Source organism: Haemaphysalis longicornis, unplaced genomic scaffold (assembly GCF_048455015.1).
Source record: "Haemaphysalis longicornis isolate Haplotype H1 unplaced genomic scaffold, Haemaphysalis longicornis Haplotype H1 scaffold_10, whole genome shotgun sequence".
Lineage (NCBI taxonomy): Eukaryota > Metazoa > Arthropoda > Arachnida > Ixodida > Ixodidae > Haemaphysalis > Haemaphysalis longicornis.
In genome coordinates, this window is record NW_027526204.1 from 106,082,551 (window position 1) to 106,095,894 (window position 13,344).

The 13,344-nt window shown below is 46.4% G+C and overlaps 1 protein-coding gene across 1 annotated transcript; it reads right to left on the reverse strand.

The window, feature by feature from the left end:
* Positions 1-1,005: 1,005 nt before the first annotated feature.
* On the reverse strand, positions 1,006-11,300 carry LOC144159049 (astacin-like metalloprotease toxin 5). Its single transcript, XM_077690298.1, has 6 exons — positions 11,130-11,300; positions 7,005-7,075; positions 5,671-5,743; positions 3,900-4,014; positions 1,636-1,811; positions 1,006-1,261 (listed from the first exon to the last, which is right to left on the reverse strand). Exons 1-6 carry the CDS (start codon positions 11,236-11,238, stop codon positions 1,014-1,016), a joined length of 792 nt encoding a protein of 263 aa, XP_077546424.1. The 5' UTR covers positions 11,239-11,300; the 3' UTR covers positions 1,006-1,013.
* Positions 11,301-13,344: the final 2,044 nt, after the last annotated feature.

Genomic DNA, 13,344 nt, shown 5'->3' on the forward strand with positions numbered 1-13,344 from the left:
ATGTTCTTGTTGATGTTGTCTCTGTGGTAGAATCGGTAGTCTCCGTCAGCGTTGGTGAGGTAAACGTTGTTGACGTTGGTGCACCGGCTGAGAGCAACGTACACGCCCTCCTCTTCGCAGCTTTGTCTTCTCCTTCTTCTTCTTCGGCGGTTCCCCTACGGGAAGATGACGACGGTGGTTGAACGCGAAGCTACCTCGTGATAGATTCTTTGGTTGGCCAATCCCTAGGGGCATCCTGCCACAATCATCGTGAGCGGTGCCTGGCCAGGCCTGCGCAGTGGGGGTGCGGACCGCGGACAAAAACGACAACGACCAAGAGGGAGGAACACAGCCTCGAGCATGAGATGCTCCGCATCTAATATGCACATTATAAAGAATTGTCCCAGATTCCCAACCACCCCAACGAACTGCCAGCGGTAGAATTCCGGCCGTGACCAACTGATCGTGCACGGTAGATTGCCCGAGCGTATCTTTCGACACGGCAAGCCTCTGTCCTCAGAGTGTTTACGACACGTCCGATACTGCGTGAAGCACTGCGTCACACTGATTCCTTATACCCTAGCGACATCGAAGTTTTTTTGAAGCCTTAGATTTCTGTTTCAACCACATGAGTTGTGAGGTACAGAAAATCACGAGGGGCAAAATATATGGCCAGTCGCGGATCTCGCGCTGGGGGAGGGAAACAGCAGTGTTGGTGGAGGATAGGTCGTTCACGCGTGCGTAATACGAGCTGCCTTGCGAGGTGAAGCTACCAACGAGCGTGAATTAGAGGCTCCTGGCGATGGCGAGCGAGCGGAACGAGCTTTGGAAGATGCTGTCCGCAGGGCTGGCCAAGAGATTCGGCAGCAATGTTCAGCAGAAAGATCAATGGAATATCAACCGGACGTCCAGCTTCCTTTCGCCTTCGCATTTTCAGAAACTTCTAGGCATATCTGTAATTTTTTTATCCTTCTCACGTTAGTCCTAAAACGAGTGCTTCCCTATGAACATTCTTGGAGAGGAATGTACATCGTTCATTTTGTCGATTTATTCTTCTTTTTCGAACAGCCGTACAGTTTCCGAATGCGGCGCGCGTCACTGGTGCTGAGCCCCTTCTTGTCGTACGGTTCCGTGAACTTGCTACCGTCCTTTGCGAGCAGGGTGTATAGGCCTGGCGCTCGTGCGAACGCCTCCGACCCGTAGAGCATGATGGAGTTCCGGTCGAAGGGCGACAGTAGCCGGTTCTGCCAGGGCTCAAGTTTCTCGAATTGCTCTACGTCCTCTGCGTTCGAGAAAGAATAGCGAATTAGCATTCCACTCTGCCTTTTCGTGCATGTCAGTTCGTACGTGATGCTACCCCAAGAGGATTACCTTTGCCTTTATGATAAATACACTCGTACCCCCGAGCATGCATGTCGGGATCACCACTAAAACTACGAAATTGTAGGAGACAATGGTCCTTCTCTATTATGATCCTGTGACACTCAGGTGACTGCCGGCGACGCGACTCCAGGCCCGGTTTTCACATGTATCCATATGGACCTCCAGTCCAGAGGCACACTCATCGCTCTGCCCGCGTACTGTCCAGGGCTTGCAAATCAAGGATGGCCGGGCAATCCTAGTCATCCATCAATAAACAGAAACGCGCGCACGCACCTGGTACTATGTTCTCCGTGAAGACGTTGATGTGCTCGTCTCGATCGGAGCGCGAGTGCTCGTGGTGGAACCCAATGGCGTGCATCAGCTCGTGAAGAACAGTGCCCTTGTAGAAACAGCCGCTACCCAGTGATAGCGTTTGGGGACCACCGTCACGCCCCACGGAAGACGAACAGCTGCACCACGAGAAGATGGAACATTATTGATTGATTGATTGATTGATTGATTGATTGATTGATTGATTGATTGATTGATTGATTGTGAACGCAACTGAGGGGCACGCCCCATTTTACCGACGACAAAAGCTTTTTATCACAAAAGTTTCAGTTCCACTCAACTTTCACAACAACCCGCCGCGGTGGCTCAGTGGCTAAGGCGTTGCGCTGCTGAGCACGAGGTCGCGGGTTCGATTCCCGGCCGCGGCGGCCGCTTTTCTGATGGAGGCGAAAAGCAAAAATGCCCGTGTGTACGAGATTTCGGCGCACGTTAAAGATCCCCAAGTGGTCAAAATTAATCCGGAGCCCTCCACTACGGCGCGCCTCATCGCCTGCGTTGCGTCGGCGCGTTAAACCCTACAATCAATCAATCAATCAACTTTCACAACAGCTCCAGTAAGGTTTTGATCGGTCTCTACTCCAGCAAACGACCTCGTATTTCTTGCATCTCCTTACGTGGGCTCAGTCTTTAACTACAGTGGCATTGCTCGGGCTAGTGTCCTTTTTGAGCAAGACACGCGGTCACAGTAGGCGTAAAAACGTCGTCTTGCCCTCATGCGTGGAAATCACTCTACGAAAGATTCTAAGAAGCGATAGTGTACTTGGTTCGTTTGTGCTTACGCCGGAGAAGCGCTGTATCGTCAGTGATATTAAGGTCACCCGAACAGGCACTGTACACTGTAAAATTATTTACACCTTTTTGTATATTACCAACAGCCTTACACTCTATCAAAAACAAACACCCGTTGCAAAGGTGTAATTAACGACATAACACCCTTTCAAGGGGTGCATTCTTGTGTTTTTTCTATGGTGAAAGGGTGTTTTAACCGACAAAACACCCTTAATGGTGTTTTCGTTTGTGTTTTTCCTATAGTTTAAGGGTGTTATCAACAGCGCGAATTCCGCTCAAGGGTGTATATCATTCTACAGTGTATGATCAAATTATTTCTCCCTTTCATTCCTGCAAACTATGCTTGCACTTATTCCTGCACTTACCTTAAAGGGGCCATTATTACAAAATACATTTCTTTATTTTTTTTATTTATTGGTACCCTCACGGTAATAGATTGCAAAGGGGAGTAGGTTTAAAGGAACAAAAGCAGGAAAACAGGCATGAAAGTTTGTTTTATTCGAAAGATTTAGTTTTTTATACTCCCCCAGAGCTTGTACGAAAGCGAATGATGTTTTATTCACCGCGAAATTAATCAATTTAAGTTAAAATTTTTATTCCCCCGCTCAATCGATGTTAACGACGTCTGTAATGACATCGTAAGAACGGGTCTCCAAGCTAAACTTGGTGTGAAGCGGAGACTTGTTTACCGTTAGAAAACCTAGATGGCGCCACCATACTACAGCAAACCGTTTTCTGCCTTTGTCTTGTTTTTAACCACATTTGTACCTGGCTTGTTTTTTTTCTTCCGGGAGAACATAATTGTTTCGTGAAACATGGTGCTCGCTCCACAGATATGGTCCCGTAAGACGCCTTAACTTACACTAATCGGCCAATGTCGTCTGCGGCAACCCCTAAGAGCCGCAGTGCTGTGCAGCTAAAACAAGCACAGTGCGCGCAGTACCAACAGCAGTACGCATCGGTACTTCTGTGTTTACGTGCTTTCGTAACTTCCACTGTTTATGCCACCATACTTACTGCTATAAAAAGAATGTGCCCTGAATTTAAGCGCAAATAGCTTGTTCGTCAAGCTTATAAGCTGTGCCTAACGTGCGTTTGCTTTCGGCGGCCTCAGCGAACCGCAAAGCTGCGCGTATAAGATCATAGGTTCTGTGGCGGGAAATGACGTAGGGGGTCGCATGACCATCCTTTTTTTCCCTACCTTTGTAGCTATATTTGAGCGAAGTTTACGTTAAGTATGGTGTCACTATGATTCTAACGAGGCAATCTTTCGAATGAACAAAACTTCTGTTTTGTCTGCACGGCCCCTTTAAGGCGCCATGTCGCGCACACGTTCATGCTTATTTGATATACAAAGAATTGTTACAGAAAACGTCGCGAACGTAAGGGCAGATGAATTCTTCTTGTATTCGCCTTACCTTGACCCACGTATTAGAGAGACGTAATCTTTTTCCCTCTTCCGCTCCACAAAACGAACACAGGTCTTGTTCTCAATCTCGTTCATCGAGTCCCGAATCAACTTCTTGTAACGGGCTGCGAAAAAAATATTGACGGAATTGGCAGGCATCCGCCTTTTGCGTTCAAACATACACCCAGTTTCCGTAGTACCTTGGTATAGTCTAAACGTGTACTTTAAATACGAATATGTTTAACCCGACCCCTACCCTCCCGACACTACGAGCAACTCCCGCAAATGCGTGGCACTTGCGGAACAGCAAAATATCTCCGGAGCGCACTTCGTATTGTTCTTAGTACAAGTCCCGTTGAAATGGCACAGCGAAAATTGCGAAATGATCTGACGCATGTTCGTTCTAGGTGCACAAGAACGACTACGTTTATCTTTTCGCAACAAAGAGCGGGTTCAAATGGATCTTGCTTGTTGTGGTTAGCGTGTGTGCGTCCGATCAGACTCGGCGTAAATTACTGCTTTTGGTCCCATTTTAAAGCGAAGTTTTCTATTCCTCACTGGTGGTGACCGTTCCATCACCCGGACGCACTGCAGAAAACCCAGTTTTACTCAATGAGTTTACAAAACGACGATAATGATAGGTGAAGGCACTTAAGCACCTCAAAAAAAAACGCTTCATGTGTGTTGGGAATCGAACCTGCGTCTCTCGCGTTATGAAGCCGACGTCTATCCTATCTCGCCGTTCCGACACGCTCGAAGCCGTCTTAGTTTTGGACTTTGGCTTTGGCTTTGGCTTACGTTGCATGAGAGGAAGCTTCGCATTTTGATCATGTTTCTCTTGAAAAGGGGGCTCTGCTTTTTGGTGCTGTTTTGCGGTCTATCGCAGAGCGACGCCTCCGCGCAACACTCAACTTGTTTCAGGCCTCTTTCAAAATTTGCCGTCTCGCCTTCTGCGCTACTCATATCCCCTGTTGCCTTCCTTCGCTTGCCATCCTCTACCGGCACCAGTGCGGTGCCTTTTTTTTTTGCGTCGTTGCTGATCGCGGAAGCCATGCGCGTACAGAAGTCCCAAGAAGTAAACAGACCCCAATTTTGAGCCGATTTCTCCGCCAGGTGCCCAGCCAGCAACCCCTAAGTGACTTTTGAAGAAAGTCATTCTAAAATAAAATCGGGCCGCACATATCCCATGTATGCTGGAATGGCACAAAATAGCAGATATCCTAATTTCACGAAGACTTGGTCTGAAGCGCTTGTACATACATACGCACAAACACCCGCGCTGCGACCTATACACCACAACCCTACTTTGCCTCCATGCCGCGCAGGCACTGTGCGTGCTGACGTCACCCATTTCATTTCTTTACCCTGGACCATTGTTCCTTCGCCTACTATTGGCGGCCGCACTGTACCACCGTTCCGTCTCGCGTTGGTTCGCCCTTACTTCAGAGCATGCGTGGTGCCTCAGAGGCTTCATGCACACCGACAGACACACGTACAAAAGCGGTAACGATATAATTATTCCCGACAATGCCGCTGTAATACGTCAAACGAAGTATGACAGCTGGGAACCCAACGTTTCAATTCTTTCCCCACCTATAGCAAACAATCGAACAAACAGAATACCTCCTCATACTTCAGGGGGATAGATGACTTTGCTCAAGCGGCTTCAGAACAACCATGTTTTTTTTAATATTGGTGAGTGCGTTAGCCGATTCAAAATCCACAAGTAACGGGGAACTGAGCAGAAAACCGCGGAAATTTCAATTTCTTTGTGTACTTACTTAGCCGAGACTCGATGACGTAAGGGACAACCCCGTCCGTCCACAGTTCTTCCTTGCCGGTCACCGCAGCCCGCTGCGCATGCGTGAAGCACATTCAGGCAGTGCACAATGCGTAGTGCGCACCCAAACGTGGCAGCAATTAGGTGCCCGCGAAAGTCAAACGCAATTTTGTCGCCTTGATATCACCACAATAACGGATGTCGAATAGTTACTCAGAATGCCAAAAGCAAAAATGCAACATACACAGAAAACATCTCTTATGTTACATTTACTCGGTACAGGAAAAGAAATTCCTGTTCAGGGTAGCTTAGCTAAAAACGGGGGTGATTTGATCTATTGCAGTTGGCAGCACTTAAAACTTCCAATGGAGCCAGAATTCGAATAAAGTAATTTTCTCACAACGTGGATTTATGACTCAGTTATGCAATCCTGTATAGTGCTGGGGAAGACACGAAATGTACTAAAAAAACGTATTTAGTGACACTTCTACCGAGACAATAGTGTAGTGCATAAAATGGCGGCCAGCAATCACCGATCAAGGAACCCAGTTGCTATGGTATCATGGTCACACTGAATCAACGGGCTGTGTAACCACCGGGTCAAATTATTAGCTTTCTTTTCATATTCTGACGAATCGTACGTCCCAATGAGCCGTGATCAACAAATTTTCTGGAGAAAGTAATTTTTCGCTGCTGGAATTTCGATGTAATTTTGAAGCTATGTACTACGGTACGGGTGTGAAACAGGATGTGAAATCGTATATTCTCGAATTCTATTACAGAATTACCAAAGCCACCGGGGACGCATTTTAAACATCTCGGCTGGAAATGCCTCTGCGTGCAACTACAACGCTTTTAATGAGGGTTCCCTTGCAAGACTGTTTGCTCAAATGTTTGCAATTGACTGCTGTGTAATCAATAAAGGCGCCTTCTAAATTTGTGAAGATTTTTTACCGAAATGACCCTTCAGCTAAAACGTGTTTGCATCACAAAGTCCGTTGGTACAATCATATGAAGCATGAAGAATAACCATTAAAGGCCGCATTCTCGGATGGAATATTGTCCATGTTTCAGCCGTGAACACTTCCAAAATAGCGGGCCTCCAAATCCGTTCCTTCCTGTGATGAGAAGGTTAACAGACACTAATTTTTTGCCATCCACGTTCATACGGCACGCATTCGAATACCCTCAAAGCCGTGCTCAGACCTTGCGGCCAAGAAAAGAACCTGTCTTGGTCTTTTTCTTGTTCTTCTTAACCTTCCCCTTGTTTTTTCGTGCGCGGAAGGCGTCAGCCAAGTATCGCCACCACTGAGGAAGAAGAGAGTTGAAGCTCACGTCTCCCGAGCTCTTTCCGGGAAGCACAATGTCGCCTTCGAAGAGCCCCCTGTTCTCCAGAGCCACGTTACCTGCGTGCATGACGGGAAAAGTCTAAAAGTCAGCGGTACTAGAACTTCGCTAGAACTTTACTGCTAAAGTGCTCCTCCTCACTGCAAATGACAGCGAGAACCTAGCTGAAAAAAAATAGAGGGCCGAAGCGTTCATATGGGGGTGCGTTACCCAGCCAAGCTGTTTAGGTTTCGTTTGGTTTATTTATTTATTTATTTCGGTACCTTCAATGCCCAGGGGGCGTTACAGAAGGGAGTGGGTTTCTTTTTTACAGGGTATTGAAAAAATATATATACAATAAGAGGAAAATACACAAAGCAAGAATAGATGCGATGCCTTAAAGGCAAGAGCGAAAAAGTTAACAAATCATAGGAGGTAAAAACTATACATATACATATATATATATACATACATACACACATATGCATATATATACATTCATATACACATACACGTACATACACACCGAGAAAAAAAAACATTTGGTGCGGAGGGAAATATAACTCAAAAGCTGGGGAGTTATACAAAGACAGTTGTGAAAAAAAAGACTATGTAAGAAAATTCAAAAAACTTGATTATACAATGCACAAGTGACGTTCACCTGCCACACATTCACGACACAAAACACGATTGACAGCGGTGCAGTGAAAAGGAACGCACTAATCTGGGTAGAAATCCTGACTTGTGTCGGTTTCGCAAATGTCTGTTTTGCGTCCGTTTCAGTTGACGTAGCTGCCCTTGCGAGGCCTCTGACCAAAGGATGCGCTGCGTCACATCCAGGCGATTTCTGCATGTGATTCCTGTAGAAGGTGCGGGACTGGCAATTCCGCCCCTTCTTCGCCTTGCCAGTTGTCACATCTATAGCGCCATTTACTGGTTAGCTTCGAACTCTGCCGCAATCTTCATGATCAACTACAAAACCGAGCTTGCTGTCTGGCCTCTGTGGCCTAAAGGTAGTAGTGTCGCTCCGTGTAACGTTTACATCCACGGTTGGAGCCACAGCCTTTCCACTTTTCTTCCTATTTGTTTTCGGGATTTTTTTTACTGGAAAAAATACTCCCTTTTATGATGAATAGTGTACACACATCTTAGGAACTGGTGACAGAACGTTGTGAGCCTAGCTGAGTGCATTCGTTCTATACGTACATTTTATACAATGCTGTGGCAGAAACCCTCCTTCAAAAAGTGAAGGGTAATAAGCCTAGGACGAATGCGCAGCAAATAGGTGACAAGCGACCTGAAGTGGTTCCATACCTACACAAGGTGTCGCATAACCTAAAAAAGGTTGCGACGAGGTGCGGTGTCCCTGTCGTTTTTTTCTGCCTCGAGTAAGCTCGGCCAACTTTGCTCTCGCATTGCTACTAGTAGCAAAAAGAGGGCCTGTGAAAAACGACATGAGAAGCCGTTCGTTGATTGCGCTTTAGGGGTGGTTTACGAAATACCCCTCCCCTTTGGAAAGTCCTACAGCGGCCAAACTAGGAGATGTTTAAACGACCGCCTAAGGGAGCATGCGCAAAATTAAAATCTAATAACGGCGCACATTTGACAACGCATTGGGATTCCTGCACAAACTGTGACCCACAATTTTCCGAGACAAATATACTGGGAGAAAGCCGGTATCAGAAGGCCCGAGAACTGCTCGAGGCGTATCGGATAAGATCGAAGGAGAATAACTGCGTTAGTGATACTTCGGTGGTATTGTTCAGAGCGAAGAGGCAGTTTTTAGATAACTTCTTCCACTGACGCTGTGGACACGTCTATTGCGCATGTCTGGATGTATCTATAAATTTACGTTGCTGTCGCTGATATTGAACTGTTGGAAGTGTAGCGCCTGTCCCTATCTTCTTTCTTTTGTGTTGTCTATTTGCGCCACTCAGTATATTCGTAAACCCTAGACCAACACACCCAGCAACACGTTCTCTTGATATACAACATTAGTTCTATAAAAAACATGAAAAGAAAATAAACTCGTAGGGGTCACAAAGCCCAATTCATCGAAACGAGAACTTAAGTGCCCCAAGTGATCCCGGGCGTATGTCCCCGCAATATCGCAACCTTTGCAGCTGTTCTCGCCTCTTCTGTAAAAACAATGAGATGGCCTTTGTCGAAAGTGTTCCGCAGTGTACGAAGAAAAAAGAGCCCAAAGGAATTTTGGACCGTCTTCGGAAGTCGGACATAACTGGGAATTCAATTGTAGCATGGGTGACAGGTTTCAAACTTTACATGGCAGGACTAGGCGTTCTAACATATTATTGGTGAATTTTGTGATGTCCTCCTGAGGCGTTTACAATCACCAGAGTAATGACCTTGCCATTTTATTCACCAGAGAAGGAACGTTACACACGCCGACTCGATCTAAAATGTTCCTCTGTTGCCGATGACATACCAAAACCTTTTTTTCAGTGGAATGGAAGGTATTAGTACATTTTTCTTACATCTCCCAGATCTAATAACTCATTATTGCAATCGCAATCGCAAGTATTGCACCCTGCCTCTTTTCAGTTTATCAGCCGGAATTGTTCTCGGTTGTAAAGAAGGAGATAGATTTCAAGTATAGCGGCCCAATATCCCGAACGTGTTCTCTCTGTAAGCTTTCTGTAAGTTCTGACACTTACATTAGAAGCCCGACAGCAGCGTAATTTCGTTCAAGAGCGGCTCAAGGAATTTTTTCGCTGGAACACAACTTGGCATAATTGTTCGTAACTAGAGCTAAGCATTAGGCGAATCCTGGAAGGTGGACGAAATTCTTTTGGTCAAGCCGCCAACAAGGTTCCCACATTGAGCTACATTTACAATCTAAAGAACTAGGTGTTCAGCCACACTACATTTAACACCGACCTACCTAAAGAGCAGAGCAGTTTGGGTACAAACATATCGTACTGCCATCCTCTACAGGTCACCCCAGTAGTTCCGCAGGGAGTGTATACTGGGTCTATCGTTGTTTCATATATTCGCTTTTTATATTGTACCGCCACCAATTATTTCCATGTACAATATAAGGTTTCATAAATATTCCTGTCCGAATGAACCACAGTTATCCTTTCATATAGCAGTGCAAAAGGTTTCCTGGAAACTTACGCTTTTCTCCTTCCGTCACTTCTTACTGCGTACACTCAGTAAGAGGCCCACATTATTGTATGAATAGTACAAATAAAACAAGTGAAATACTTCTCAGTACCAGGCGAGGCGTGTGGTTAGTTACGTCTATGAAATCGGGTTCACTATGCTCTTGAAGTAGAAGTTGAAGTAGAAGTTGAAGTAGAAGAACTAAAAAAAACGGCTCTAACCTTTCAGCAGATGTAAACGGTAACGCGAAATGGATTTGAACCTCGCTCATCTGACTTCTCCCGCACACCTCCGTAAAAATTCCAAAATATCGTGGATCTTCCACAGCAAATAAAAAGAAAGGTGAAATAATGTATCTCCCGGGACTAAATACGTTCGCCACCAGGATTTTAGACGCAGAGCATTTCAGTAACTCACGGTGTCATCCGCGTTGACGTCCGTAGTCGTAGTCCGCACCCTTCCCCCTACACTATATAAAAGAAAATACTATCCGGCGCCAGGTTTCCATCCCTCGACCCTGTGGGCGGAACGCAATGTACATGGTGCTCTACCCACTGCGCCACAAAGCCGACACAGAATGGAGGGCTACGAACGCGCCTTATATCGGTGACTCACTCAAATTACTGCTGACGAGCGCTCTCTCGTCAGCAGTTGCCACAAGTGCAACAACATTAACGTAACGCAAACTACTTAACGTCGTGCGCCCCCGGAAATGCTCTGCATTTGATCGTGCCCCTCGCGAGGGGGATTTAAGATTGTTCCCCGGCCACTCGTAAACAAAACGGCCGATCAAAGTAGGAAAGAAGAGAGCAGTGGGAAACTCACTCAAGCTCTCACTGCCTGCCCACAATTATTTCTGCATAAACGCATTCCCTTCAGCTCGCGTTGAATCATCTGCGCGACAACATATCCCCAAAAAACGGAAGTTATCGCTTTTCATCAAAACTCACGCGGAGCTTGCGAAGGCGAGACTAATGTTTACAATGTTCCGGCAAGAAATATCTGTACCTGGGTGCCGCCAGTGAGCAGAGGCTTGGTTCGACGGGGCAGCCTGCACCTCGCATGCTGTGGACACCAGGAAGACCCCAGCCAGCTTCAGAAACGGGGCTAGTTTCATTCTTCCTCTGATAGATTTCTCAGTCGCCGTTTTGCCAACCTCTTCGCCAAGTCTTCCCGCCATTCTTATATAACGGAGCGTTATCCGTAAACCTTGACCCGCGAGATTAGATATGCCTCATCTTTCGTCCTGCCGTACGTCATTTTCGCAATAGATAGGGACCTCTACTGTCCCTTATAATTTTTTTTCCGCCACTGATATCTAAAAGAAGTAGTGATTGCAACTTCAGCTGAGCGGGAGCGTAAGATGACCGTTTTGAAGGTACTACAGTGGGCGTCTCTGGCATCGCACCACAGGCAATAGGAAATTATCGGTCGCAGGCCTACGGATGTAAACACTCTTGGCGTCAACATGAGTGGCAACGGGCAAGATATAAGCAATCGAGAACCATTTCAAATAACACGACAACTCAGGATAAAGTTCCCCATTCAGTGTTGCTGTTAGGAGTGACAATCCGCGGTAATTTTTTCATTTGAAGTGGGTACAGGTGGCGATAAAATAAAGGCACGCATGCCAGTTATTGGCTTCTCAATGTTAACTTAAGAACAGTGTAAGCTGAAGCTTCCATTGTGTTTCAGAAGATAAGGATAGTATGAAAGTATTGTACAAATATAAAGATCAAACAGTAAAGATAATTCTAAACTACAATATGTTCCGTCAATGATCTTTCGCTAAACAGACAATAGACCGAGATACAATTCATGTATTTGCGCCCAAGATTATCTTGTACTTGAAGCGAAAAGTCTCTTTTATACGTCCATTCGCACAAACTTTCCTCCCGTTGCAAAAGATATCATCACAGGTGCACGTGCTAATTTTGTGCAGCTAACACCGGTGGCTTGTGCGAATGGCAACGGTATAACGTACCTTCTGTGGGAAGGGCGTCTCATTTTCCTTATTTTTCTCTCCCTTTCTTCTTGTAGGGGCGTGCGTGATTGGGGGTGGGTAGGTGGTGCCCGTCTTCATTGCAGGTAAAAAGCGTCTTCTATTGATCAGTTTACGCTGCCCGAGGACTGCCTGAGAGCAGTCCAAGGACTGGCGGCTAAGGGTGAAGGAATGGAGCCTCGATTATCAATCCGTTCGCGTTGGGCACCGCCGTGTGTGGTCTCAGTAATGGCCCATGGTGAGTGTGTTAATACTGTGCATTGGGTTTGTGCAGATTAGACTAGAATGGGCTGGGCTAAATGGGTCAAGAACGTAGCTGTAGCTGTCCTTGAATCTAGCGTAAAGAGTGCATGAACGCCGCGTGTATCAAATGCAGAGCATTTCTTTAACTAACGATGTCACCCTTTCTAGTTGTCCGTAGTAGTCCGCACCCCTCCCCCTACACTATATAAAAAAATAATCGTTACCGGCGCCTGGTTTCGATCCCACGACCCTGCGGGCGGAACGCAAGGTGCATGGTGCTCGACCCACTGCGCCACAAAGCCGACACAGAATGGAGGGCTACGAACGCGCCTTATATCCTTGACTCATTCAAACTACGTCAAGAAGCTGCTGATACAACGCATTCACTACCTGTGGGCGGAACGCGAGGTACATGGTGCTCTTCCCACTGCGCCACAAAACCGACACAGAATGAAATGCTACGAACGCGCCTTATATCCTTGACTCATTCAAACTACGTCAAGAAGCTGCTGATACAACGCATTCACTACCACCAACTCCCCAAACACTAAACGTTAACGCAATACACCCACCCCCTATGCGACGCATTTACTCGAGTCCCCCTCCGGGGAAATGGGCCCAATTTTTTTCTTATCCGTTATATTTGTAACACATATAGGTGATGGATTATGACCCCTTCTTCGCTTCTTAATCGTCAATTTAGAGATTACCTGAGTGCAACTAGGCTGTCCCCTACACCACAGAGTTTCACGCAATAACAGTGGAATGTGGCTCCAGTGCAAACGCGAACCACTAGACGGCTCTTCCGCCTCAATAGGAACGATGGATAAAGTGCACCTGCATTGGCTGGACTCAAAACGTAGCTACGGCTGCGCATATTCCGTATTTTTTACCCCCCCCCCCCCCCCCCCCAAAAAAAAACACTGATTGCGTGGTTCACTCTTTACAACTTCCTCCGTGTCCAGGAAAGCTAATTTC

Coding starts and splice junctions, on each gene's coding strand:
- LOC144159049 (XM_077690298.1), bottom strand. CDS start 11,238: ATGAAACTAGCCCCGTTTCTGAAGCTGGCTGGGGTCTTCCTGGTGTCC. Junction 7,076..11,129: donor TGCTCACTGGCGGCACCCAG/GTACAGATATTT, acceptor TCATGCACGCAG/GTAACGTGGCTCTGGAGAAC. Junction 1,262..1,635: donor CACGGAGAACATAGTACCAG/GTGCGTGCGCGC, acceptor TCTCGAACGCAG/AGGACGTAGAGCAATTCGAG.